General features: G+C 45.7%; 1 protein-coding gene across 1 annotated transcript in view; it reads left to right on the top strand.

Annotated features, from left to right (window-relative positions):
* Nucleotides 1-2,259: 2,259 nt before the first annotated feature.
* Nucleotides 2,260-26,238, top strand: part of LOC126170472 (11-beta-hydroxysteroid dehydrogenase type 2-like) — a gene marked incomplete at its 3' end in the record, with an annotated part of 61,888 nt that continues 37,909 nt past the window's right edge. Inside the window, exons 1-2 of the mRNA XM_049920731.1 lie at nt 2,260-2,369; nt 21,764-21,916. Of these exons, the coding sequence (XP_049776688.1) occupies nt 21,769-21,916 (148 nt within the window). The remainder of the gene's footprint in view (nt 2,370-21,763; nt 21,917-26,238) is intronic.

Raw genomic sequence — 26,238 nt, 5'->3', positions numbered from 1 at the left:
CTGCTTTCAGTTTACATCGACACAAATACAGTAAAAGGTGATCTGAGTTTGAAAAGAGCTTTGTACACTGTTATTTTTCATCACTCGAAGTTCGTATCCAAAAGAAACACTTAAGTTAACGAGACCAAATCAGTTGTATTGCTGGGGCAAAAACGCATTAAAAACAAAACGAAAACACGTGAAAAAGCTATTCTGACGTTGTGTTATGCATGTAAACATTGTAACACTCATCATCTGAAATTATTTCGCAGACATAACGTTAAATATGAAGAACACGCAATTCTAACAAGAGATCTGTCACTGTTTTGACCAATCAAACATGGCGGCCCACCGGCTTCAAACAGACGTACAGCAGACGGCCATAGTGCCATCTCCCCTCCTTATACCTCCATGATGCTAGACTGTGTCTCTGGCTCGGACGGTTAATGTTTGCCGCCGGAAAGAGGAGACTTCGCAGCAACCTGCTCAATCTGTCAAGCGTGGTCCAGAGATCGCTTTTCTACAACAGATGCACACATCGAGACTTCAGTTACGGAACATACATACAGGGTTATTACAAATGATTGAAGCGATTTCACAGCTCTACAATAACTTTATTATTTGAGATATTTTCACAATGCTTTGCACACACATACAAAAACTCAAAAAGTTTTTTTAGGCATTCACAAATGTTCGATATGTGCCCCTTTAGTGATTCGGCAGACATCAAGCCGATAATCAAGTTCCTCCCACACTCGGCGCAGCATGTCCCCATCAATGAGTTCGAAAGCATCGTTGATGCGAGCTCGCAGTTCTGGCACGTTTCTTGGTAGAGTAGGTTTAAACACTGAATCTTTCACATAACCCCACAGAAAGAAATCGCATGGGGTTAAGTCGGGAGAGCGTGGAGGCCATGACATGAATTGGTGATCATGATCTCCACCACGACCGATCCATCGGTTTTCCAATCTCCTGTTTAAGAAATGCCGAACATCATGATGGAAGTGCGGTGGAGCACCATCCTTTTGAAAGATAAGTCGGCGCTGTCGGTCTCCAGTTGTGGGATGAGCCAATTTTCCGCGGGCAACGCGTGAAACTTGCCCGCACGCGTTCAACCGATTCTTCGCTCACTGCAGGCCGACCCGTTGATTTCCCCTTACAGAGGCATCCAGAAGCTTTAAACTGCGCTTACCATCGCCGAATGGAGTTAGCAGTTGGTGGATCTTTGTTGAACTTCGTCCTGAAGTGTCGTTGCACTGTTATGACTGACTGATGTGAGTGCATTTCAAGCACGACATACGCTTTCTCGGCTCCTGTCGCCATTTTGTCTCACTGCGCTCTCGAGCGCTCTGACGGCAGAAACCTGAAGCGCGGCTTCAGCCGAACAAAACTTTATGAGTTTTTCTACGTATCTGTAGTGTGTCGTGACCATATGTCAATGAATGGAGCTACAGTGAATTTATGAAATCGCTTCAATCATTTGTAATAGCCCTATACATTTATAACGTATTTAATTCTTGCCAGCAGCTAAGTTCATATGTCGAAGCGAATCAAAGCCCATGACGACACCCAAAAACTTTTGTCCCGTCACATCTGCTACCCACAAAATGTATTCTACTTTCTTATGTATTTTTTAGTAACTTGGTATTTACGCCAATATTAAAGGTAACAGGCTTTTGTTCTAATTGCTCCTCAGTACGCATAGAAAATTGCATAGTATCACCATATTTCACCGTGTGCAAGAGCTACAATAGTTTACTGCTTTCGTAATCGCCACATCTTCGACATAATTAACCATTATTTCCTCAGGCAGACAACATGCAGGATTGTACATTCCACAACCTTTGTTTCCATTATTTGCGATCTACTATCCACCCGCGCAAACCTGAGTGCATCTAAGCAACACGTTGATTTTGACTCATGATACCGCCACGTACCTACCGCTTTGTGAGAAATTAGTTGCGAAGAGTGTTGATTAGGTTTCGGTGTCACTTCAAGACGTTCATTTATAACGAAACCGGTTAATAAACGTACCTGAAACATAGCTGTCATGGTTTTTGAATACCATTTCAAGGTTCAATATTTGTGAATATTTGTCTAGGGTATTTAATGCCAGTAGTATTTCATCTCACTAAATGAGCCATCCTTTCTCACGAAAACGCTGAGCACACTCACTATCAAGTCCAGTCGGTGAATGGTGGCAGCTTATCTCTGGTTACGTAATCTCAAAAAGTTTCTGGCCACGATGAGAGCGACGCAGCTGACTTTTAAGTTCGTCTTCGTCCTTCGAACGGCTAACAGCGGCGAAGGACAGAGTTCACGCTAACGCATCGTTAACCTGCCTAACCGGGAATCCGTTGCTTACCGTGGTTTCCTTGATTTCAGCAAAGGTACGATTAATGCTTATTTCTATGTAGCATTTGATTATAATCTATTAGCTGACAAACCCGACATTGGCCGGGTATTCATTTTACCAATTTCCTATTAGAAACGAAACCTTGTATGTACTCCTAGAGTAGACTCGGTGTGAGATGAACCAGCATAGTTTCTGTACGCTGTACGCAGCTGCCTCGCGTGTCTGTAACACGATTTTGTAAACGTCTCTATGGCAACGGCTCTTCATAGCAATACAGACGTTCTCGCTTGACAATTGAAAGCTATCGTAAAGCGCTGCCAGGATTTCCTTACCGACTAAAGGAGTGACGTAGTAGTAAAGACTATACTTATCAAAACTTCACGTGGTATTTTTTCGCGCATCTTAGTGTTTATGTCGTCATATCTTTTGAAAAATATGGAAATTTGTGGTAAGGTCTTATGGAACCAAACTGCTGGGGTCATCGGTCCCTAAGCTTACACGATACTTAATCTAACTTAAACTATCTTACGCTAAGGACGACACACACATCCATGCACGAGGGAGGACTCGAACCTCCGAAGGGGGGAACCGGGCGGACCGTAACAAGACGTCTAAGACCACGCGGCATATCTTTTGAACTATGTGTCGTAATGAAAGTACATTCAGCGGGATATGTATACATTGCCTGCGAAATATGCTTCGAATAGAGCTGGTAGCAAAGAAGTTATAACTTCAAACGCTATGCTTGATGCGGCAATTTTCCAGGCCTCCCAGTGCATACGATGTCATACCTTCTGAGCTGTGTGTCATACATTGATATAATTTTGTAGATACTTTCAGCGGTATATGTGGATACTGTCTACAAAATGTATTGTGAATAGAAATAGTATGAAAGAACCTATAAATTTAAACGTCATGCACAGTGCAGCAGTTTTTCAAATACCTCTGTGTTTGTGATGTCTTATCTCCTGAACTTTGAGTGGTTCAATGACATAACTTTGTAGTTGTCTTTAGCGGCATATGTGGATTAGTAGCACAGAACATTTAACGTAAAATACAGTGAGGTGACAAAAGTTTTTGGACAGCGGTATGCACACACACTACTGGCCATTAAAATTGCCACACCACGAGATGACGTGCTACAGACGCGAAATTTAACCGACAGGAAGAAGATGCTGTGATATGCAAACGATTAGCTTTTCAGAGCATTTACACAAGGTTGGCGCCGGTGGCGACACCTACAACGTGCTGACATGAGGAAAGTTTCCAACCGATTTCTCATACACAAACAGCAGCTGACCGGCGTTGCCTGGTGAAACGTTGTTGTGATGCCTCGTGTAAGGAGGAGAAATGCGTACCATCACGTTTGCGACTTTGATAAAGGTCGGATTGTAGCCTATCGCGATTGCGGTTTATCGTATCGCGACACTGCTGCTCGCGTTAGTCGAGATCCAATGACTGTTAGCAGAATATAGAATCGGTGGGATCAGGGGGGTAATACGGAACGCCGTGCTGGATCCCAACGGCCTCGTATCACTACTATCAATCGAGATCGTTCAAATGGCTCTGAGCACTATGGGACTCAACTGCTGTGGTCATAAGTCCCCTAGAACTTAGAACTACTTAAACCTAACTAACCTAAGGACAGCACACAACACCCAGCCATCACGAGGCAGAGAAAATTCCTGACCCCGCCGGGAATCGAACCCGGGAACCCGGGCGTGGGAAGCGAGAACGCTACCGCACGACCACGAGATGCGGGCTCAATCGAGATGATAGGCATCATATCCGCATGGCTGTAACGGATCGTGCAGCCACGTCTCGATTCCTGAGTCAACAGATGGGGACGTTTGCAAGACAACAACCATATGCACGAATAGTTCGACGACGTTTGCAGCAGCACGGACTATCAGCTCTGAGACCATGGTTGCGGTTACCTTTGACGCTGCATCACAGACAGGAGCGCGTGCGATGGTGTACTCAACGACGAACCTGGGTGCACGAAAAGCAAAACGTCATTTTTTCGGATGAATCCAGGTTCTGTTTACAACATCATGATGGTCGCATCCGTGTCTTGCGACATCCCGGTGAACGCACATTGGAAGCGTGTATTCGTTATCGCCATACTGGCGTGTCACCCGACGTGATGGTATGGGGTGCCATTGGTTACACGTCTCGGTCACCTCTTGTTCGCATTGACGGCACTTTGAACAGTGGACGTTACATTTCAGATGTGTTACGACCCGTTGCTCTACCCATCATCCGATCCCTGCGAAATCCTACATTTCAGCAGGATAATGCACGACCTCATGTTGCAGGTCCTGTGTGGGCCTTTCTGGATACAGAAAATGTTCGACTGCTGTCCTGGCCAGCACATTCTCCAGATCTCTCGCCAATTGAAAACGTCTGGTCAATGGTGGCCGAGCAACTGGCTCGTCACAATACGCCAGTCACTACTCTTGATGAACTGTGGTATCGTGTTGATGCTGCATGGGCAGCTGTACCTGTACACTCCATCCAAGCTCTATTTGACTCAATGCCCAGGCGTATCAATTCCGTTATTACGGCCAGAGGTGGTTCTTCTGGGTACTGATTTCTCAGGATCTATGCACCCAAACTGTGTGAAAATGTAATCACATGTCAGTTCTCTATAATATATTTGTCCAATGAATACCCGTTTATCATCTTAATTTCTTCTTGGTGTCGCAATTTTAATGGTCAGTAGTGTATACAGATGGCGGTCGTACCGCGTACACAAGTTAGTCCTTTCGCAGAGCTGTCATTTTTACTCAGACGTTTATTGTGAACAGGTGTACATCATGATTATGGCTGCACGACAGGAATTAACAGACTTTGAACGTGGCATGGTAGTTGGGGTTCGACGCACGAAACTTTCCATTCCGGAAATTGTTAGGCGTTAGGGAATACAATATTCTAAGATCTATAGTGTCAAGAGCGTGCTGATACTACCAAATGTCAGGCGTTACCTTTAGTCACTGACAACGCAGTGGCCTACGGCCTTCACTTAACGACCGAGAGCAATGGTGTGTACGTAGAGTTGTCAGAGCTAACAGACAAGCAACACTGCGTGAAATAACCGTAGAAATCATTGTGGGACTTACGACGAATTCAGCTACAAAAAAAGTAAGGGAAGCAAAATTACAAACGAAAGAATATATGAAAACGAATCGTGGTTGCAAGGCTGTCGGATCAAACTATGTGGATTCTATAGATCATTGATTACAAGTTCTTCTGGCATCATTACCTCTGAATGAGACTGGATATCAGTGAAAAATCCTCCCAAATTTTGGCATTTAACTACATTTTCGATTACGAAAAATGTGGCGAATGACAAAAAATGATTTAGCTAACATTCAAGGAAAAAAGTTATTGTTTTGTTAGCGGTAGCAGTGCGGAGTGGCCGCGCAGTTTTAGGCGCCATGTCACGGACAGTGCGGTTTTTTTTATTATCTTTATTGTAATTTTAGCACCTCATACAAGGTGGGCTGGCAGCGGACAAGTTTACTCCGCTCTTCAGCCATAAACAGTACAATAAAAGAGAAAGGGAGACAGAAAAGTAACAGACTGGTGGTTAAAAAACAGTAGATACAATAATAATTAAAAAACATGAAGCCGTTCACACTCGACGAAACAAACAAGAAAACTGTCGGCACTGTGCACAAACACTGACGAGTTAGACGACGCATGTGAACGAAGGAGCGTGGGCGGCGAAAAACACTGATTCACAAACACGACGGCACAGACACTAAACCGAGGGCGATGATCTCCGGCGCGCGAATGTTCACTATGCGTGTGCGAGTCCAGGGACCTGCCAAGAGAGGAGGAGGAGGAGGGGAGTGGGAGAGCGAGAGGGGAGAGCAGAGACGCCACGGGCAGGGGAGAGAGGGGGGAGAGAGGAAGGGGATGGGGAAGCCGGGGGAAGAGGGGTGGAGGGAGGGGACGGGGGAAAAGGAAAGAGAAGGGAAGGGAAGAGAAGGGAGGGAGGGTGCCTAAAGGAAAGGACACCGGAAGTGGGGGGTGGGGCAGGGTCAAAGTTGATAGGAGGGGTAGATGCAGGGGAGGAGGACATCATCAGGGAGGGGGAGCTGGCGGAAGCCACCTTGGGAGAGGGTAAGGAGGGTGGAGAGATGGAGACCAGACGGGACATGGGAATACAGGCGCGGCAGCGGGCGGGGGTGGGAGAGGATTGGACAGTGTGGCAAAATGTGGCGTTTATAGGCTATGGCAGCAGACGGCCGACGCGAGTACATTTGCATCCATTCATGGACTTCACGTCCCCAAACAACGATTTCCCATGTCATTGGGTCATAATTGTTCACGATTTGTTTGAAGCTCGTTCTGGACAATTCAGGCGAATGATTCGCCCAACAAGAAGAATTCCATGGAACACTTATGAAACATAGTTGAGAGATCAGTTGGTACACAAAATCCTGCATCAGGTACACTTTCGCAATTTTGGACTGCTACAGAGGCAGCCTGGCTCAGTATTTTTGCATGGGACTTCCAACGACTTGCTGGGACCATGCTGCACTACGCCGAGCAAAACGACACGATAAACGAACGACGAGTTCGACACGATATTAGGAGGTACCCCATGACATTTCTCATCTCAGTGTATAATGCGGCAGTTTTTCTGCATCTCAGTGTTTACAACAACATATCTTCTGGACTAAAGTAGGTGGCTCTTACCCCTACAGCGATTGATGCTTGGCAATGTGGCACACGCGTACCATATTTGGTTGAAATCGGTACAGTGGTTTAGCGTGATATGTGGGACACACACACATGAACGTACATCCATTTTTATAATAAGTGTAGGTGAATTCGCGGCAAGAAATCTATTTTCATGTCTCTGATTTCAAACCCAGCTGGGTGGTATAGTGGTTAACCACGAAGAACCATAGACGAAAGTTGTAACACAGTTACTATGGGGTGGTCTCTCAGAGAGCTGAAACGTCTCTGTGAAGTCGTTTTATAAGACGCTTGTCGAATTTGGTACAACTTATTCACTTTACTACCCGATTTTAGCTCAATTCATGAACTCTTCCAGAAAGACTGAGCACTGAAATAAGGCCTATTGATTACTATATGTGTGTTTTAATGTGGGGTTTCGGTTTTGTTTTGTGGGTAACGCTGGGTTGGTCATCGTCTGCTGGGAGCAGACGATGTTGCTTCTCGTTCGAAAGAGAGCACAGAATGACCAACTTAGGTTTCCAATACCTGAGCAGAGAGGTTTACCCATCTTAGTCGAAGGCTGTTTTTGTGTGTGAGGTTGGTGACGGAGGGCTACCCCTCTGGTAGCTTTCGCTACACGGGGAGCTAGGTAATCTCAAAAGAGAAAGGGGCACTCATCGGTGAACGCTTGGTGAGTACGGATCGTAGCTCTTAAGGGGGGTTTCAGGTAATAGGAATCAGGTTGAGTTAGGACTTCGTTATGTTTAACTGGTGAAATACTTAAGAACTTCAGCTTAACTGAAGCGTATGAAGCGAGTTATTTGTTTAATGATTTTTAATCTTATATTTTGTGGAAATTGCTTTTGTCTTTGTGTGTCGATTTTGTGCCACGTGTTTGGTAATCAATGACCGTTTCTGCTCCACCACGGCACCGCAATAGGCTTTATTTTAACAGTTTGCTTGTTTAATGAGCTACAATTTCTGCAAGAATATCTGTTCTTTCGTGCGCTTTCTACAAAGCAGCACAACAGTTTGAGTCAGAATGCACCACATGCTCTAGTTCGGACGTTTGCAAGCAGCAGACGCTGTTAGTATGTTAAATAATTATCGCACAGCCTTGTGTATTGATTAAACCTCTGTCCAGAATAGTGCATGCGTAGAATCGTAATGCAAATCTCACTGAGATATTTTTATGGTATCACTGTAAAGGAGATGATAGTATAACTGTCTCCCACCCCCGTCTTCTGTGTTTCTTCTTGCTGTTGTTAAATTGTGCTCTGTTTCATTCTCACTAATTCTTACTTAAATATTTCTAGTCAGGCACCAGTTATGTGTAGTTAAGAAGTGCAACCAAATATATAGTTACAGTAAATAATCTACGTGGAAGATAAATTCTTTGGTGTCGATCTTACCGCCTCACTCCTATTTCCAAACCTGAATTAATTAAGTTGCTTCATGCACGACATGGAATGCTATTTATCTGGTTGCTTAAAGAAATATGCGTACTTTTTGAAGTGTTGGCAGAAGTGCCAACACCTTGTATGTACAGGAGGCCGAAATGCACGCTAAGCTCACGCAGGATGGCGTGAGGTCTGGAATAGGTCAATGTAATTTAATGTAGCAAATAAAGTACGGAGTTGAAGTAATACTTTATTCCATAATTGGAATACATCGGTCTGATGGTTCATGCTTCATTAGATACATAGCAAAGGATAAATGGCGCCTTGCTAGGTCGTAGCAATTGACGTAGCTGAAGGCTATGCTTACTATCGTCTCGGCAAATGAGAGCGTATTTGTCAGTGAACCATTGCTCGCTAAGTCGGCTATACAACTGGGGCGAGTGCTAGTACGTCTCTCTAGACCTGCCGTGTGGCGGCGCTCGGTCTGCAATTACTGACAGTGGCGACACGCGGGTCCGACGTATACTACCGGACCGCGGCCGATTTAAAAGCTACCACCTAGCAAGTGTGGTGTCTGGCGGTGACACCACATTCCTCCCCCGCAAATCGGCGAACGGTGGTATTATAAGGCTTCCGCCCGCCGTGGGGAGGACCCCATGTTGACGTATGCGACGAGGTGGGGAGCCTAACAACAGGCGAGGCGGTGCCACCCGCACCCGGCCATTCAGTCCGAGGGGAGCTAGGAAACGCCTGAAAACCTAGTCCAGGGTGCACGCCAACATGCGGTGTATGCGCCCGTAGATAGTCAGGAGGGGCCGAAGGGTCGACCTCCATCGAATCGGAGCACCCGACTGGCGAAGACAGACAGATGGTCCGGAGTGGGCAAGAGTTCCATGGCGGAGGACAACTGGTCACGGGAAGCGGTCGGCGGCGCGTGACCCAGGGAGGCGCCCGGCGGTTGCAGCGACGCGTCCACTGCGCTCGGCGCCGGCGAGAGAAAAGGCGGCGGCGGCGGCGGCGGTGGCGGCGCGTCGCCATGGGGCAAAATGGAAGGCAGCGTCGGTAACACCTGGGGATGAGGCGAGCCAGTAGATGGGTCCCCAGGGCGCTGACCGGACGGCACCGTCGCTGAAAGCAGACGGGGAGCGGCAGAACCCAGGCCACGCCAGAGGCGCAGCTGATTGAGATGCCGACGCACCTCACCAGAGGCCCCCAAAACCAAATACATCGCGCGGCCGAGGCAGCGAAGAATGCGCCCTGCGAGCCAACGCCGTGAACCTCGATAGTTGCGATAGTATACAACGTCGCCTGGATGATGGTAAAGTGACGACCAAAGACGAGAGCCAAAGCTTCTTTCTCGATCTGTGAATAATTGCGTTTCGCAGACGAGAGCAATTTGGACGCAAAGGCAATAGGGCGATCATGCGAACCATCTTTGTGCGCAAGCACAGCACCAATCCCGAAATCTGATGCATCTACTATCAACAAAAGGGGTTTCTGGGGATCGAATGGCGTAAGGCAAGTATTCGAAAGCAACGCCGATTTCAACTGGCGAAAGGCGCGTTCGCATTCCGTCGTCCAGACGAACAGAACACCCTTACGGCGTAAGCGATGAAGCAGAGCTGAAATGGAAGAGGCATGGGGGATATAGCGATGGTAATAGTTGATTTTTCCCAGCACACTCTGTAGCTGCTTCAAATTCTGCGGCGAAGGCAAGTCTTGTATGGCACGAAGGTGCTCTGGACTGGGATGTATGCCTTGGGCATTGAGTACATGTCCCAGATATGGCAAATCACGAGCAAAAAACACACATTTGTCCTTCCGCAAGCGAAGACCATTTTGTCGCAAGACCTGAAATAATGTTCGGAGGTTGGCGAAATGTTCTTCTGCCGTCTTTCCGGAGATCACAAAATCGTCCAGATAGTTTGCTGCAGTAGGGACCGACGCACAAACAGTTTGTTGATATTGCTGAAACAATGCAGGGGCGGATGCACACCCGAATGGCAGTCTTTTGAATCGGTACAATCCAAGATGCGTGTTAACCACCAAGACGCGCCGGGATTCTTCGTCCACCGGTATCTGCAAGTACGCATCTGCTAGGTCCAACTTCGAAAAATATTTACCCGGGCACAGTTTGTCAAAAAGATCTTCCGGGCAGGGTAAAGGAAAAGTCGCAGTACTAGTTGTGGATTCACTGTGGCCTTGAAGTCCACACAAAGTCTCAAGTTTCCTGAAGGTTTTTGCAAAATTACTAAGGGAGAGAAGCCTGCACACGTTCAATGACACCCTGTGATTCCAAATCGGTTAATGTTCTTGCGACCTCATCACGCAATGCGTGGGGAACATTGCGCGCTCTGAAAAATTTCGGTTGCGCGTTTACTTTCAGTTCCAAATGTGCTTCATAGTTCTCAGCGCAACGAAGGCCCGGTGCAAAAATGTTGGCAAACTCTTCACATAGACGAGAAACACTGGCGGAAGGCACAGTCTGGTTCACTGATAGGACCTGATTTACGATAGACAAGTTAAACAACTGAAATAAATCTAAACCAAACAAGTTCACTGCAGAAGAAGAACAAAGTGCATAAAATGACACAAGTTTTGTTTGTCCCTTGTATGTTGCAAAAAGGCTGCACTGTCCTAACACAGGTATCTGCTGTCCTGAATATGTTGGTAGCTTAACATTTGCGGCACGCAACGGAGGTTTGCCCAGCTGTTGGTACGTGTCGTGATTGATTAGTGAAACTGCAGCTTCGGTATCGAGCTGGAATGGTATCACGTTTCCGTTAAAGTCCAAATCTACAAAAAGTTTGTCCAGCTGACGACAAGAGCGACTGTCTCGTGTAACGTGAACTGTTTCTGGGACAGAAGCACTGGCGACTTGACGGGATTTCCGTCGATGTCGACGCACACTTTTCGTGGGACGAACACAGTCACCGTTAGAGAGAGTAGCACTGGGCGGAGTGGCATTTACTACACGAATTTCCATGGGCGAAAGGTCACGAGCCCGAGTATTCTAGGTTCGATTCCGGCGCGAAGCAAGGGGCCTGGAATAGTTGTGAGTGTCCGATCGGAGCTTTTTCTGGCAAACACTTTGAACATGGCCTTTTTTATTACAGAAAAAGCAAATAGCTTGGCGTGACGGGCAATTCTCACGCGAATGTCTAGTAGCACACCGCGGGCATGATTTCACTACATTTGCGTGCTTGCGCGGCACGCATCGCTGTGCAGACGTGCGCGAGGGCTGTTTACAGTTCCGTGCAGCGCGCCCGGCGGGCTGGTTAATCTGACACACAGCTGGCGAAGTTTCAAATGATTCCTGAGCAAAGTCAAGTGTGTCTTGCCTATCCAATATGTCTATCACTTGTTGAATGGAGGGATTGACTAGTTTCAATATCTGTTCCCGTATACGAACATCAGAAACGTTCTGTGCAATTGCATCACGCACCATAGTATCTGAATAAGGGAGTCCACATTCACACTCAAAAGCACAATCCCTTGTAAGGCCTTGCAAAGTTGCAACCCACTCCCGATTAGTCTGACCGGTCGTACGTTTGGTATGAAAGAAAGTATACCTTTTTGCAACTACATTGACTGATTCTTTGAAATAGGCATCCAATGCAGACAAAATTTCTTCGTAGGACAGAGTTGCTACGTCGCGTCGGGGAAACAATTTCACTATCACACGGTAGGTAGACACACCTACACAAGAAAGGAGATGATGCTGCCGCTTGTTACCTTGAATTCTGTAGGCGGCGAGATGAAATCCAAATTGGTGTGACCACTCCGTCCAGCTTTCCAACGCCGGATCGAAAGGCCGAAAAGGGGGTGCAACAGCGTGTGGTGGCTGCGGTAGCGATGAAGCGGCGGCGGCCGCATCGTTTTGCGTTGCACGTTGACCCTGGACGAGCAGTCCAAGGGCATCCAGCAAGGCCTGTGTCTGCTGATTCTGCAAGCGATAAAATTCGGACAGTACATCTGGAGATTGTGGCGAAGCCATGACACACGTAAATTAAGCAAGTTGAAATAAGAAGACCCTTTTTAGACTCGTCGCCAATATGAAGTGTTGGCAGAAGTGCCAACACCTTGTATCTACAGGAGGCCGAAATGCATGCTAAGCTCACGCAGGATGGCGTGTGGTCTGGAATAGGTCAATGTAATTTAATGTAGCAAATAAAGTACGGAGTTGAAGTAATACTTTATTCCATAATTGGAATACATCGGTCTGATGGTTCATGCTTCATTAGATACATAGCAAAGGATAAATGGCGCCTTGCTAGGTCATAGCAATTGACGTAGCTGAAGGCTATGCTAACTATCGTCTCGGCAAATGAGAGCGTATTTGTCAGCGAACCATTGCTCGATAAGTCGGCTATACAACTGGGGCGAGTGCTAGTACGTCTCTCTAGACCTGCCGTGTGGCGGCGCTCGGTCTGCAATTACTGACAGTGGCGACACGCGGGTCCGACGTATACTACCGGACCGCGGCCGATTTAAAAGCTACCACCTAGCAAGTGTGGTGTCTGGCGGTGACACCACACTTTTAATTAAACTATTAAAGTAATTAAACTAATAATTTTCCAGCTCCTTTTTTTCTAAATGGTTAGGAGGGGCTTGGGCTGGTGGCGACCCTGAATTTCTGAATTTTTATCATTAACTGTGTGAGAGAAGCAGCTAGAAATGCGAGATAACGTATATGGCTCAGTGAGAAACGTCGTAAACATAGTAATACGTTACAGAGCCATTTTATTTTTTTATGTACTGAACTATAGTTTTCGTGAATAATTATTTTTTGAAATAGGGATTTATGGAAATTCGAATTCTTTCCCTCACGCGATCGCGCTTGTTTTCATAACGCTAGTATTTGCGAGTAGTGTTCCTGACACCCCAAATAAAAGCAACTATAACGATATAACTTTACATCTTATCCTTAATACAAATATGCTTACCGAATAAATGTCTCTGTAGAACGCTGCGTCACCGTATAATTTTATGAGTGTAACTTTTTACATTAATAAACTATCAAATCACTTTTTGAAGCATGTACAATATTTGCCATTTTCTAACATTTTGTGAAATTATTTAATTTGGTACTCTTCATTCTGTACTACAGATTTAAGTCATTAACGTATCACCAAACATTTATTCTTTCAACTCATACGGAGGTTCTACGAAGGCTCTAGTCACTGTCACTGGTTGCTATGGGTGCATTGTCATAAACTTTTCACGTACATTCTTCGTGTACTTTAGACACATGGCATTCAAACATCGGGCGCAATGCGATTTAAGTTTTATGTCTTTCTTCAAGGTCAAAAACTGCGCAGGGCATGGGCTTAGATCTCCTTTGTTCTGAAGGCGTTGCCGTCTTCGATTCCCGCCATTTTAGCAGCCTTCTGTGAAGTTTGGAAGATAGGAGACGAGGTACTGGCAGAATTGAAGCTGTGAGGATGGATCGTGAGTCGTGCTTGGGTAGCTCCGATGGTAGAGCACTTGCCCGCGAAAGGCAAAGGTCCCGAGTTCAAGTCTCGGCCCGGCACACAGTTTTAATCTGCCAGGAAGTTTCAATGCGAACTTAACTCACAATAAAGTGGATATTAGTAACACTGGCGACAGTCAGCTCATGTTTCATGAGCGGTCTGGTCCGCCAACGGAAAACGGACGGGGTTTGTTTTAGTAATGACATTACGTGTCCATTGTTCACATTATTCAGTGTCGTGCCTTCTCATATGGTATAAGTGAGGAAGACAAATCGAGTTGCTCACAATAAAGCTTTGTGATGAAAGTCGCTACTAGCACTTTCATACAATTAGGTAATGTCGATCTTGAGCAGTGCCCACTCAAACTTCAAGTTCAAAGAAAATATAGCCAGTCATTCTATCAGCCAGCCACTTGAGTGACAATTATTTACTTTGAAACTGCAATTGTCTAGTGTTTATTGTGTGTTTTATATTTTAGTATTAATTAAAATGAGTGTCAGTCAGAGATAAACAAATGGTCCTTGGTACCGGAAACTCGCGGTGGGTAAGGCAGTATAGAAAGAGGAAACTATGAAACTATGAGAACGAGTGCAAACACCGATGTGCTATTTAAAAATCAAAGGCAGCCACATGGTTTCAGTTCGAGATCGAGTCTAAAAACATTAGCGTGTTATAATATGGTGTGTAGTATTGTGGTGAACAAAGTCGAAAATAATTCAGTGTGTGGCTTATCTGAGTTAAGGGGACGTTGTAAGTCCTATGCTGCCAATGTTCAATTATCGAATTTTGTGACCCATTATCTTGGAAACGTTTTAAGACACCAACTTATAATTTTTCATAAATATTGAATGCACCTTTCTAGATACACTGAACTACGATTATTACCTAAATTACATTGTGGGGCATGTTATCTTTTTTTTTCAGACAATCAATTTTTTGACAGAATTTTGTAAATAAATGAACATAAAAACAAAACGATTCAGGATATTTTCATTATTCTAGTTCCATATGTGTTGAATCTCACACTTGGCATGATGTGAAAATTTCATGTCTCTACCATCAGTACTTTTTTAGAAAACGGGTCATTTACTGCAAACAATGTAGTTCAGAGATACTGAGGTTTAAAGCTTTTTTATTACAAATTCTTATACAAACTTACATTTCTCCGTCTTTTATGCACTAGAATTGGCCTGGCCCATAGTCTGTGTCTTCTTCAGTGTCACAACAGTCCAGTACTTGCCTCCTCCTTTTCTTTCTTGCTTCTTTTGTCGTTTGCTGAGCAGCTAACTCTGTTTCACGTACACGAAGCTCATCCAGTTCCATCAATCCTTTAGCTATGTTCTGTCCAAATCTTATCCCTAACTTCTCCAAAACCTCAAGTCGTTCATAGTTCCCACCATGAAGCCAACAAATACATTTTTAGGCACACCGCACCACACATTATTACTGAAGGTCTCATTCACATTCTGGGTCTTCCAATGTAAACACTTTTTTAATAACTCAGGAGTTGCCAGATATCTGTACATAGGTTTTATTGCCATATTATCATTACTTTTCCAACAGTCACCCGTTTCTAAAGTTATTTTCCTTTTCAATGCACTAGGGGACGAGGTCACTTCAGAAACATTATCGTGGTTTCCTTCACTGCTAGCTCATGTGTTTTCAAGTACTTCTGAAGAAAATGCAGGTCTCACATATCTGTTACCTGCATATTTGCGTTTCTTGAAGTTACTTTTACCCTTAGTCATTTTATTTACGTATAAAAAAGCAATAGAAGTTAGCTTACTACAAAAATAGCCGATAATCACACTACTTTCAGCGAAAACTAGTATCAGAAACAAAGGACTGATTTGTTTATTCGTAATTCGAAATTCTGAGACGTAGCCATAGGCACAAAACAAAGTAATTCACAGTCTTCTAGACCGTGTAGTTCCCATAATATGACTGCTCAACTGTGGCAGTATATACGTAGCGCCGGCCAGTGTGGCCACGCGGTTAAAAGCGCTTCAGTCTGGAACCGCGCGACCGCTGCGGTCGCAGGTTCGAATCCTGCCTCGGGCATGGATGTGTGTGATGTCCTTAGGTTAGTTAGGTCTAAGTAGTTTTAAGTTCTAGGGGACTGATGACCTCAGATGTTAAGTCCCATAGTGCTCAGAGCCATTTGAGCCATATACGTAGCCGCAAAATTTGAGTCACACGTCAACATTCGAAATATTATTTGAAGGCCTCACAATTTTTTGATTTTAATATATTACATACCAAAATGTTCAGCAAAGTCCAAAGTACATTATGGAATAGAAAACATAATTTCAAATTTCAACGAATTTCACGTACTTCCCTTACGGCGTTCCCGACATTAGAAACAACGGTTACGACGCTGAAACAAACGTAAATGACGCATATAAAGCGAACGATGACAGTAATTCAGTTTCTGACCATCCTACGAACAACTTGGCGATAAACGAATTCCTTCACAATCATATCGCTAAACAAGCACATGTGGCACAGAATATGAATTGCGATTTTCGTAATTAATGCAGGCAATACGCTGGCCTTCCGTGGTACTTAAATAAAGATTTGTTTCTCGGAACGATGAGAAATGATGACAAACAACAAAAACTATTTTTAGTATACTCTCAAAGCAACGATAGCTTCTTTGTGACCCATGTTTATTGTTTACTGCAACATCACAGTTATCAAACCCTAATGAGAGATTTAATGACCAGAAAAGCGGTCATTCCCGATTAGCTTCTCTTGAAAATTGTACTGACACAGAAAATGTGTGTTAACTTTAAAAAATAGAGGATAAATCACGTGGAGATTATATGAGAAAGTAACTTTTCCATACAAGGCTTATCTTACAGGGATCACCTGCATGGGTTAGGGGCAACATGTTGTGTAAATTTCTTGAAGGCACCACAGCTAATAGCTGAATTCTGTCTTCTTCTAACTAAAAGTGTAGTACTTCACGGAAACAAAAGATAATGGAGCATGTCATTCCTTTCTTTTCAAACGTGTGAAGAGTTTATATCCGTTCTGACAGAAAGTGTGATGAAGTACATCGTAGGTGAAGTGATAGCTCGATCTGTCACATCTGTATGCCATCAGGGTCTTGCAGAAGGCAGGTTTGACTCATCCCAGCCACCATAGTGACGTGGGAGCATATGTGGGCAGGATTCTGAAACAATGGCGCCACATGTCAGCAACTGCTTGCCAATGTGCTTCCTCAAGAGGAAGGGTAATACTTAGCGTCCATAGGCCTCTGCTGCATCAGGTGAGTTGGTGGGGTAGGATAACAGTGCAGCTACATGTGACATGATATGTGATGGCTGTTGGCCAGATGTCTGCATCACTGGTCTCTGGGTGGAAGCTGCGCCTTACGTACATCCAGTCCAGTCGACTGGCAGATTGGCTAGTAAAGTGCGTTTATCCATGATAGATCCCGTGATGTAAGAGCAATGTGTCATGGATCACTACGTCATGTACCAGAGCCGGACATGGGATGTGTTGCAGTATCTGGGCCTTGGGCTGCAGTACACTGTTAAAATCGCTGTCCACAATGTAATGGTCCATGTTTCCCAGCAAAACCGTCGACAGCTGCTCCGAATAGAAACGTGACTGTCATCAAGGTGTGATGTACCTGAGGGTGCATAGAAGTTAATCATGCTGATCGCACCAAATGTGAGTGCTATGCCTCGAGCATTTGACAAGTATGTCATGTCTATTACTTCTATCCCGAGAAGGATGGCCGTTCCTCCTCTTCCATCACCTGACTGTATACTGTAGACGGTGTAACCATAAAGGTATAAATGCAACTGTGAATGGTCCTCACAGAGAAGAACAATGTCATATGGCTCTGAGCACTATAGGACTTAACTTCTCAGATCATCAGTCCCCTAGAACGTAGAACTACTTAAATCTAACTAACCTAAGGACATCATACACATCCATGCCCGAGGCAGGATTCGAAACTGTGAAGTTCGCGCGGTTCCAGACTGAAGCGCCTAGAACTGCTCGTCTACAACGGGCGGCAGAACAATGTCCACGTCTGCTGCTCTTATCATGTCGTATAACACGCGGGTCTTAACGGTGGAGTGAATACCATTGACACTGCTCCCACGCGATAAGATTGAGACATCTCATGTGGTGGACATAAAGTGTGGGTGCAAGCCCATGACGGGGTCAGATACCATGCATCTGCTTAGTTGCATGACGTGCATTATTGTGTTGTATGGTCTCCCTCTGAACTTAGTGCTGGCCATGGGTGTCGGAGGAGCTATCAATGTGTGCAACATGTCATCTACCTCCATGTCATCTGCCCAGTCTCCAAGAGGATTAGGACAGATGCTGTGGCAGTGTCGTTGCCTTCCTCCAGCATTACATTCCCGCCCTGTCGATCTTCTTAGGATGACAATCATCTCTTCTTGTGCCGCTTGGGTGACTTTTGCTTGTGGGTCAATGACTCAACACCCAGAGAGGGCAGGTTTCGGCACTGGGAGTCTCTGCTTCCTATCCTGACAGTGACGGCGGCCAGGTAATCCTGGTGCCATGATGTGCAGAGGATGCAACCCCTAAACTGTGCAGTGGCTGTGGCACCGGCGTCGCCGTCGGTGTTGTGTCACCATCGGAACTCGTAAGGGCTTGAGGTGGTATCAAGTTTGCATCATCCATCACATCATGCAGTGCCGCCTCCACATATATTAGCAGGAGGCAGATCATTGTGGACCCCTGGGGAAATTCCACACGGGGCATCTGGACGAGGCATCGCTGCATGCACTCAGATCGGACATGGCCTTCCTGGTCGCAGCCCAAGCAGGTCCACGGTTGTCCTTCATATGTAGCAATTACGTGGCATCCGCCAACGAAAACGTATGAAGGAATGTGCTTCTCAGGTTCTACACATACCTGGCGTACCGTGTTTCAAAAGCATTCTATTTCTCTCATGTGGGGCTGAAAACTGTGCCATATGGCCGCAGCACATCAATGATGAGGTTGGCGGGAGCTTCGAATATTTGTTCAAAGATGCGTACAACATGCACCGCCAGACCAACTTACATAACCGTCAGCGTGGCAGAAGCGGAAGCCGTTGCTGGATCGTTGTAGGATTCTGTTACAGGCCGCTTCGTCAATCAGTTTGAAGTATACTGTGCTGGATTCAGTAGACAAAAAGATGCCTATCAGTTCTTGCGGTTCTCGTCTTGAAGAAATCCTTCTATCTCATGGACCTTCGGTCTTGTGTACAATTCGTTGAACGACAGTTTGTAGCTTTTCGATACGATAACGCCATGGCGAGACAGTAATATGTGAGTACAACGACACAGCACCCCACGCTAGCGGGTAAACAAGCATACTGTGGAGCGCTACCCGGCGCGCTGAGTCCGTCCGCACTGTCTTGGCTGAAAGCCAACTACGACAATGCCATCAGGACACAGCTACGTATTGCATAAAAGTGTTGTGGGCTGTGGTCGTCCACTTTGATGAAAATCTCGTTGCCACTGAGAAACACTAATAAACGTGCCATGTTAGGATGGGTGCGTGGATTCTACGGCAGCACATACACAATGAAAGTAACACAGAATAGTGAATAGTAAAATATACTGCTCAACTTTGGTAACAGTAGTTACAGCAATTGTAGAATGCACTTTTAGCCCATCTGTATTGCGTTGACTATAGTGCGTGAACACAAATTAAATTGTTTTCTGGACTAAAGTCGGAAGAAAATTAGTCTTCTGTCTTAAGTATACCAGTCGAAGAACAGTTCCAAACTAACAGTACTCATTTAAATCTTTACACAGGCATTCTTTGTCCACACACGGTAATTGCATTTGCTGTTCTGTTTCTGCTGAAGCCTAGTCATTGTCTATCCATCGGGCATCGTTTCTATGTTAGTGGATGCCTTGACGACTTGAAGACACAATGAACGTTCGGCAGGAACTCTCTAGCAACACTCTAACTTAATCACAACTTGCAACTCACAACTTCTCCTGCCTGCAGCTCTCTAGTATGGACAACCTCCTCTGAGGTGGTCTACAATATCGGAGTCTGTTGTCATTTGACATTTACTCCACAAGTATAAAGATAAAATTGGCTGGGATAAAAATGGGTTTGCTAAAACTTGTCTGAGCTCGACAGGATAAAATACAAGAAGTGCTAGGAAACTAGCGGCGAGAGGAAGAAGAATGTTTGTTCTTCTTCTGCTTAACTCTCGGAATAGCAGCGATTATACGCTGCCAGTCATAATCGGTAAAAATAGGGAAGCGGTTTATAAGGTCCAAGTCCCTCTTAGGAATGATGGCGGACAGATTTGCAATTGCCCAACCGAAATCATAAGGCTTATGGGGTAGAGGTGGTTTAGGAACACTGGAGGCGGTAAAAGGGTACGGGGTATTGTGATGCGCGAACGTCTTGTCACGCAATGATTTTGCGACCATCTTCAGCAGTTCAGGCGCAGTGATCTCTGTCTCTGCTGGCGGCGTGTGGACTGCCTCTTCTGTGTCCTGTTCTCGGATTGGCGCAGCAGCTGTGACTTCATCTCCCAGCAGCGGCAGTCCCGCCTTGTCCTCGGAAGGGCGGGCGGGCGTTTCGAGGCCCTTGGTCACGTCATCTCGTATTGCTGGTGGAGCTGGTTCGGAATCTTGATTCCGCTGGCCCTCCTCCTTCTAGGAGGGGGCAGACGTCTCATTCGCCACCTCCGTGGGCGCCCCCACAGCGCCCTGCGTTACCACAGGAGCCGGGAGAGCGTCCGTCTGCGTGGAGACGGTGGCAGTCGTAACTTCTCGCCCCTTGCGAGTCTTACAGGCCAGCAACTCGCGAAGCTGCGCGAGCTGGAGGCGTACCTCGTCCGCCTCGGCCCGGAGTGCGGCCCTCTCACCTGCCATGGCAGATTTGAAAGCAGCAACTGCGTTGGCGACAGCGTCGACGATCTTGTGAATGCTGTTGGGATTGCAGCAGCACAGCCCTCCACTCGCGCCAGCACCGGCAGAAGTGCCAGTGACGTGATGCGCGGGCAGAGAAATTACCGCTTCTTGATTCCTTGTCACCTCTTCTTGCGCAGTGGTTCGCCGTCGGTGTGTGTCCCGCTCCTTCCCGCGGCCACGGCTCTTGAGGTAACTGCAGCCACGGTGATTGGCGGCGTGGGAACCGCCGCAATTGCAACATTTTGCAGCGGCTTCCCTCGGCTTCTTACAGTCGCGAGTGAGGTGCGGCTTTGCACACTTCAAACACGCGAGTACTCCTGTGCAATCCGCGGCGAAGTGCCCCAACTTCTGACAGCGGAAGCACTGTAGAGGTTTCTTCCTCTTCTGCTTGCTGTCCAGTCCAAGCGCTTGGCCCAGGAGGCTAACGATTGCGGCAACTTGTTCTCCTCGTCTTCCCTTCTGGCGTCCAGACATGTTGGCGCGGCGGGCGAGAATGCCGGAATGTCACAACTTCTGCTCGTGTGCGGTTGCTTAAGCGCGTGTCTCACTTCCTGCTGGCGCTGCCGTGATTCTCGCGGGCAGCGTGATTGGTTTGCACACAGCGATGTGCCTGCTGCGGACGGACGTCCAAGGTACTTCTCGTTACCAACTGTCGCAAACTCTTCTTGTACAGTATCTCAGTACACCACAAAAAGTATCTGATGAGTAGCTCTGTCCACTATTTAATTCTTAATACGAGTGCATCGAGGTGTGGTTGTTTCCCTGAATAACGCAAAATGTAATCAGTTTCTTCGCACTAAACTTTACTCTTCACGCTCATACTATACCATGTATTGCTTTCTTTTTTACCAGTTGCGCATTCATGCTTTGTGTACCAGCGGCTGGCTGTTCAGCGCAGCAGATGGCGAAGGCGGCCTTGTTACCAGGTTTTTCCTTTTGTAGCAGGGATGTTGGCAGCACTGGCGACACTGTGCCAGTGGGTGGGCGTTGTGGCGCTGGCGTCACTGCTGGTCTGGCTTTTCGGCGTCGCCCTGGCCAAGCTGAGGCCTCAGCAGCTATTGGACCGCCTTCCATCGCGTGCTGTCCTCATCACAGGTCAGCCTCGTCACAGAGTAACCAGCCCACATAATAACATTATTTCTAACTTGGTTTGCGGCTTTATATACACGGACTTAGAAACTGTCGTAGGTATGAACCTAATATCGCTTGGTGCCTCCCCTGACCTTGAGGATTGCAGTGAGAGGCGCTGTACGTGAGTCTACAGGTCCTGGTACTCGTCTGGAAGCAGCTGACACCAAATCGTTTGCAGAATGGCAGCCAATTCTGCTCTCTTCGTGGGTGCAGGATCCATAGCTCGGAGCCTACGTGCCATGAAACCTAAAATATGCTCTTTGGAGTCCAAATCTGGACTCTGGGGTGGCTGTTGGAACCATTCCTGGTCGAAATGGGAGCGATGTGGCAGCGCGTTATCATCTTGAAACACTGCAGAACCGTCAGGGTGTTGGAAGGCCAAAAATGGGTGGGAACAGTCTCCAAACAGCTCAACATACTGCGGACCATTCGAAGTCCCTTCCAGAAGAACTAGAGGACCCACTCTATGTCAGGAAAATGCACCACACACCATAACACAGACACTACCGCCTTGGATCACACGTTCTTGACAGGTGGGATCCAGCTATACATGTGGTCAGCACCACTCAAACTGCCTCCCATCGGTGTGGTGTAGTTTAAATCATGATTCGTCTGACCATACAATGTCACGTCATTGTTACAGCGTCCAGCCCTGGTGACTGCGACAAATGCAGGCCGTTGCGTCCGATGACGCTGGGTTCCCAGCGGCACCTGTGTGCGGCGCTGGCTCTCATACTTTACGGAACCCATGTTCCTACGGATTGTCCGCTGGGAGAGGTGTCTAGCACGTCCTGCATCGAGCTCAGTCATGATTTGCTGCACTGTTGTCTTCTGTCACTACTGACGATCCGTCTCAAATGTGCCGGCCACGGTCATAGAGTGTGGCTGGACGACCGGTAGTTCGCCTGTTTTGGACTATGACACAGTCATTCAACCATTCACGATACGCCCTGGACACGGCTGAACATATGAAGCCGAATTCCTGCGCCACTGCCGAAATCGAAATTCCCATCTGTCAAGCACCGAGCACCATAGCTCGTTCGAACGGCGTCAGCTCACAACTTCGTCGCTTGTTAGGCAAATCACTTGCACGATCACTTCCCCGAATGTCTCGTATATAACTTCAGCTGGCACAGAGGGAGTGTTGTACGCGTACAACTCGCCTGCGCCATTTGAGCCCCACTCTCCCATGACATTTTCTAATGCAATGCACGGTACATCACATGTTACACGTGAGACCACTGCAACATGGGCATAAGTTCTTTTAATCGACATCACGGCCAACTCTCGGTCATCCTTTCTTTAATTTCTATCGGTAATACCGGATGGCTGCACCCCTTGTGTTGCACCCTTGATGTTTTAGTCTTTTGGTTCAAATGGCTCTGATCACTATGAGACTTAACATCTGAGTTCATCAGTCCCCTAGAACTTAGAACTCATTAAACCTAACTAACCTAAGGACATCACACACATCCATGCCCGAGGCAGGATTCGAACCTGCGACCGTAGCGGTCGCGCGGTTCCAGACTGAAGCGCCTAGGACTGCTCGGCCACAACTGCCGGCTAGTCTTCTGGCCGACTTCACAAGTCCTTAGTGTTTTCCTCACGCATCTCTCCTTATCATGCAACTAACAATCTCTTTGGAATTTGTCTAAGCATTTCTTGGTGCCAAAATCACATCTCCAATGTGTATATTTAATAAGCTCATTAATTCCTTGTTCGCATATACAGAGTCTCCGTTTTTCCCTTTCTTCACTGCTCCGGTGATACAGTACTCTATCACTTATAGAGTAAAATTTGTTAATTCTTTTCTTCACTAGCACTGCTGAAACTTCTTTTTTATCAGAACCAATTTTTCATCGTCATTCTGTTCTTTCCCATATTTTTGACCAATTTCTTCACATTACCTTCGTAAGCTACCCCGTCTATCAAACACATGCCACCTTTCTTATTTTCGTCTCATGTGGAGCCTCATTCATTACTAAAAGTAGTGTCTAAAGTGCATCTGGAACCACCTGTTCACTTCCAGATACGCTTATCAATGCCAAACTCCTGCAGTGTTAATGTCTATCTGATCAGTTTTCTATGTCTTAGTTTACTTGTCAACATAAAGGAATGTGCCCTATGGGCTGTCACTACTGTAGATTTTCGACCAGCTAATTAGTATTCATATTTTGCACATCCAAACACTACTGTCAACGCTTCCTTTTCCGTCACAGAATATATTCTCTCATCATCATTCAACATCCGACTTCCAAATGTGGTCGTTTTTATCACTTCTCTCCCCCCCCCCCCCACTTCTTCTTCCTTCTGGTACAGCTAAATTCCCAATCCATAATCCAGTGCATCGCAGGACATGTAGAATGTTATTTGTAGATTCGTCTGTACCAATATTGGAGCATTACCCAGGGCGTCCTTAATTTTCCAGAATTCTTCTGACAGGACCATTCATTATTTTCCTTCAACAGTTCCTGCAGCACTTCGCTGTTCAGTTCTTGGTCACTTAAGAATCGTCATTAGAATCATCATGATCTGAAAAAAATTTTAAGCTTTTTTTCGGCACTGGAAATTCCTTTGTATTTCTCACTTTGTCTGAATTGGTTCAAATTGGTCTGAGCACTATGGGACTTAACTTCTGAGGTCATCAGTCCCCTAGAACTTAGAACTACTTAAATCTAACTAACCTAAGGACATCATACACATCCATGCCCGAGACAGGATTCGAACCTGCGACCGTAGCGGTCGCGCGGTTCTAGACTGTAGCGCCCAGAACCGCTCGGCCACTCCGACCGGCTGTGGCTGAATTGGTCTGTACCATAAGAGTTGATTGCAAGATCCAGAAAGTTAATTTCCTGTCCTTCAAACTCGGATTTTTAATGCTTCTTTTTTAAGTCCCAAAACGTCCTTCCCAGTTTTCGCTAGCAGTTAGCAAATCATCGACGTAAACTGTAATTTTCTTGAATATCTTTCCTCCTAACACTCTGTCCAATGTCGGAACGAACGTCGAAACGGATACTTTTAACCCAAAAGAAACATCCGATTCCGGTAACAAGGACTTCGTATAGAAAGGTCGTGAACGGCCTTAATTTTGGATCAAGCAAAGCCTGCTGATAGATGTCAAGCATAAACATGTGAAAATTTGTGGCCCTTTGAATTTTTGAAATAGGCTATTTCTTCCTTATTTATAGGTCTAGCTCGTTCTGGCTCGAATATTTTATTCTCTTGCTGCAAATCCAAAACTAGACGAAATTTTTCCATTTTTCTTGGCAACAACCAATGTTGTATTGATTCCTGATTCTTTCGATTACACCTGATGACAGCTTCTTTTGAATCTTCTTTTTGAGCTTGTGGTGCTTTATATGAGTGTACAAAACACGGCTTATGTAGCTTTATTTTAAGTCTGTATGGCGATCCATTTGTGATGCCAGATGTCATACTAAACAATTCTCTGTATTGTGAAATGAAATGAATTAATTTCTCCGCTTCTTTGGGTTCCAGACTTGCGACGCTGTTAATTTTCGATCATACTTCTTCTGGAGTGAGTCCACCTTGTTCTTCGGATTCTGCTTGATCTTCATCTTCTTCGAATTTGTTTGCCAATGTTTCGTCATTTTCATATACTTTCCATAAAGCCAGTCAACAAATTTGTGAAAAATTTCTTCTAATGCTGTTCTTTAAAACTTCCCTTTTTTCATTTCATCATTTTCTCCAATTCTCAATTCACTTCTTTTTTTAGTCAGTTTCCGCTCTTTTCTCTATGAACCAATCACATTCAGTAATAAATTTCTCTTGTAATCCAAGCAGCACCATAACATCGACGCATTAAGTTTTTTTTCTCTCGTTTTCACTTCCAACATTGTTTGACAGCAAATAGTTTTTCTAGCCGCCCCAACAGCTCTTTTAATTTTAAAATCAGTTACAGGTAAACTTGATATTTCTATTCCAGATAGTAATAACTCATTGTAAAAATTGTTGGCTATCGCACAAAGCTGGCTTCTTGAGTCTACCAGAGCCCTCGTTCTTCTGCCATTTAACTAAGTGTTCACTACCAGCACCATTACCGCTCTGTCGTCGTATGCTATCTATCAATTCTTCTTGTTCTTCATTTACTCTATATTTTACAAACAAACTTCCACGTTTGTCCATGTTATTTAATTGATACCCTTCTGCTCTCGTTCAGGCTGGGCGACTCCTGAAACTAATGCCTGTTTCCGTTTGGCCATTCATAAGTTGAGCTGCATCGAGCCTTTGCGGTCAAAAAAATCCTTTCCACATCCTGATCAAAA

Source organism: Schistocerca cancellata, chromosome 1 (assembly GCF_023864275.1).
Source record: "Schistocerca cancellata isolate TAMUIC-IGC-003103 chromosome 1, iqSchCanc2.1, whole genome shotgun sequence".
NCBI classification, from domain to species: Eukaryota; Metazoa; Arthropoda; class Insecta; order Orthoptera; family Acrididae; genus Schistocerca; species Schistocerca cancellata.
The sequence above is the reverse complement of the archived record's forward strand: the minus strand, read 5'-3'. Positions and strand labels throughout refer to the sequence as shown.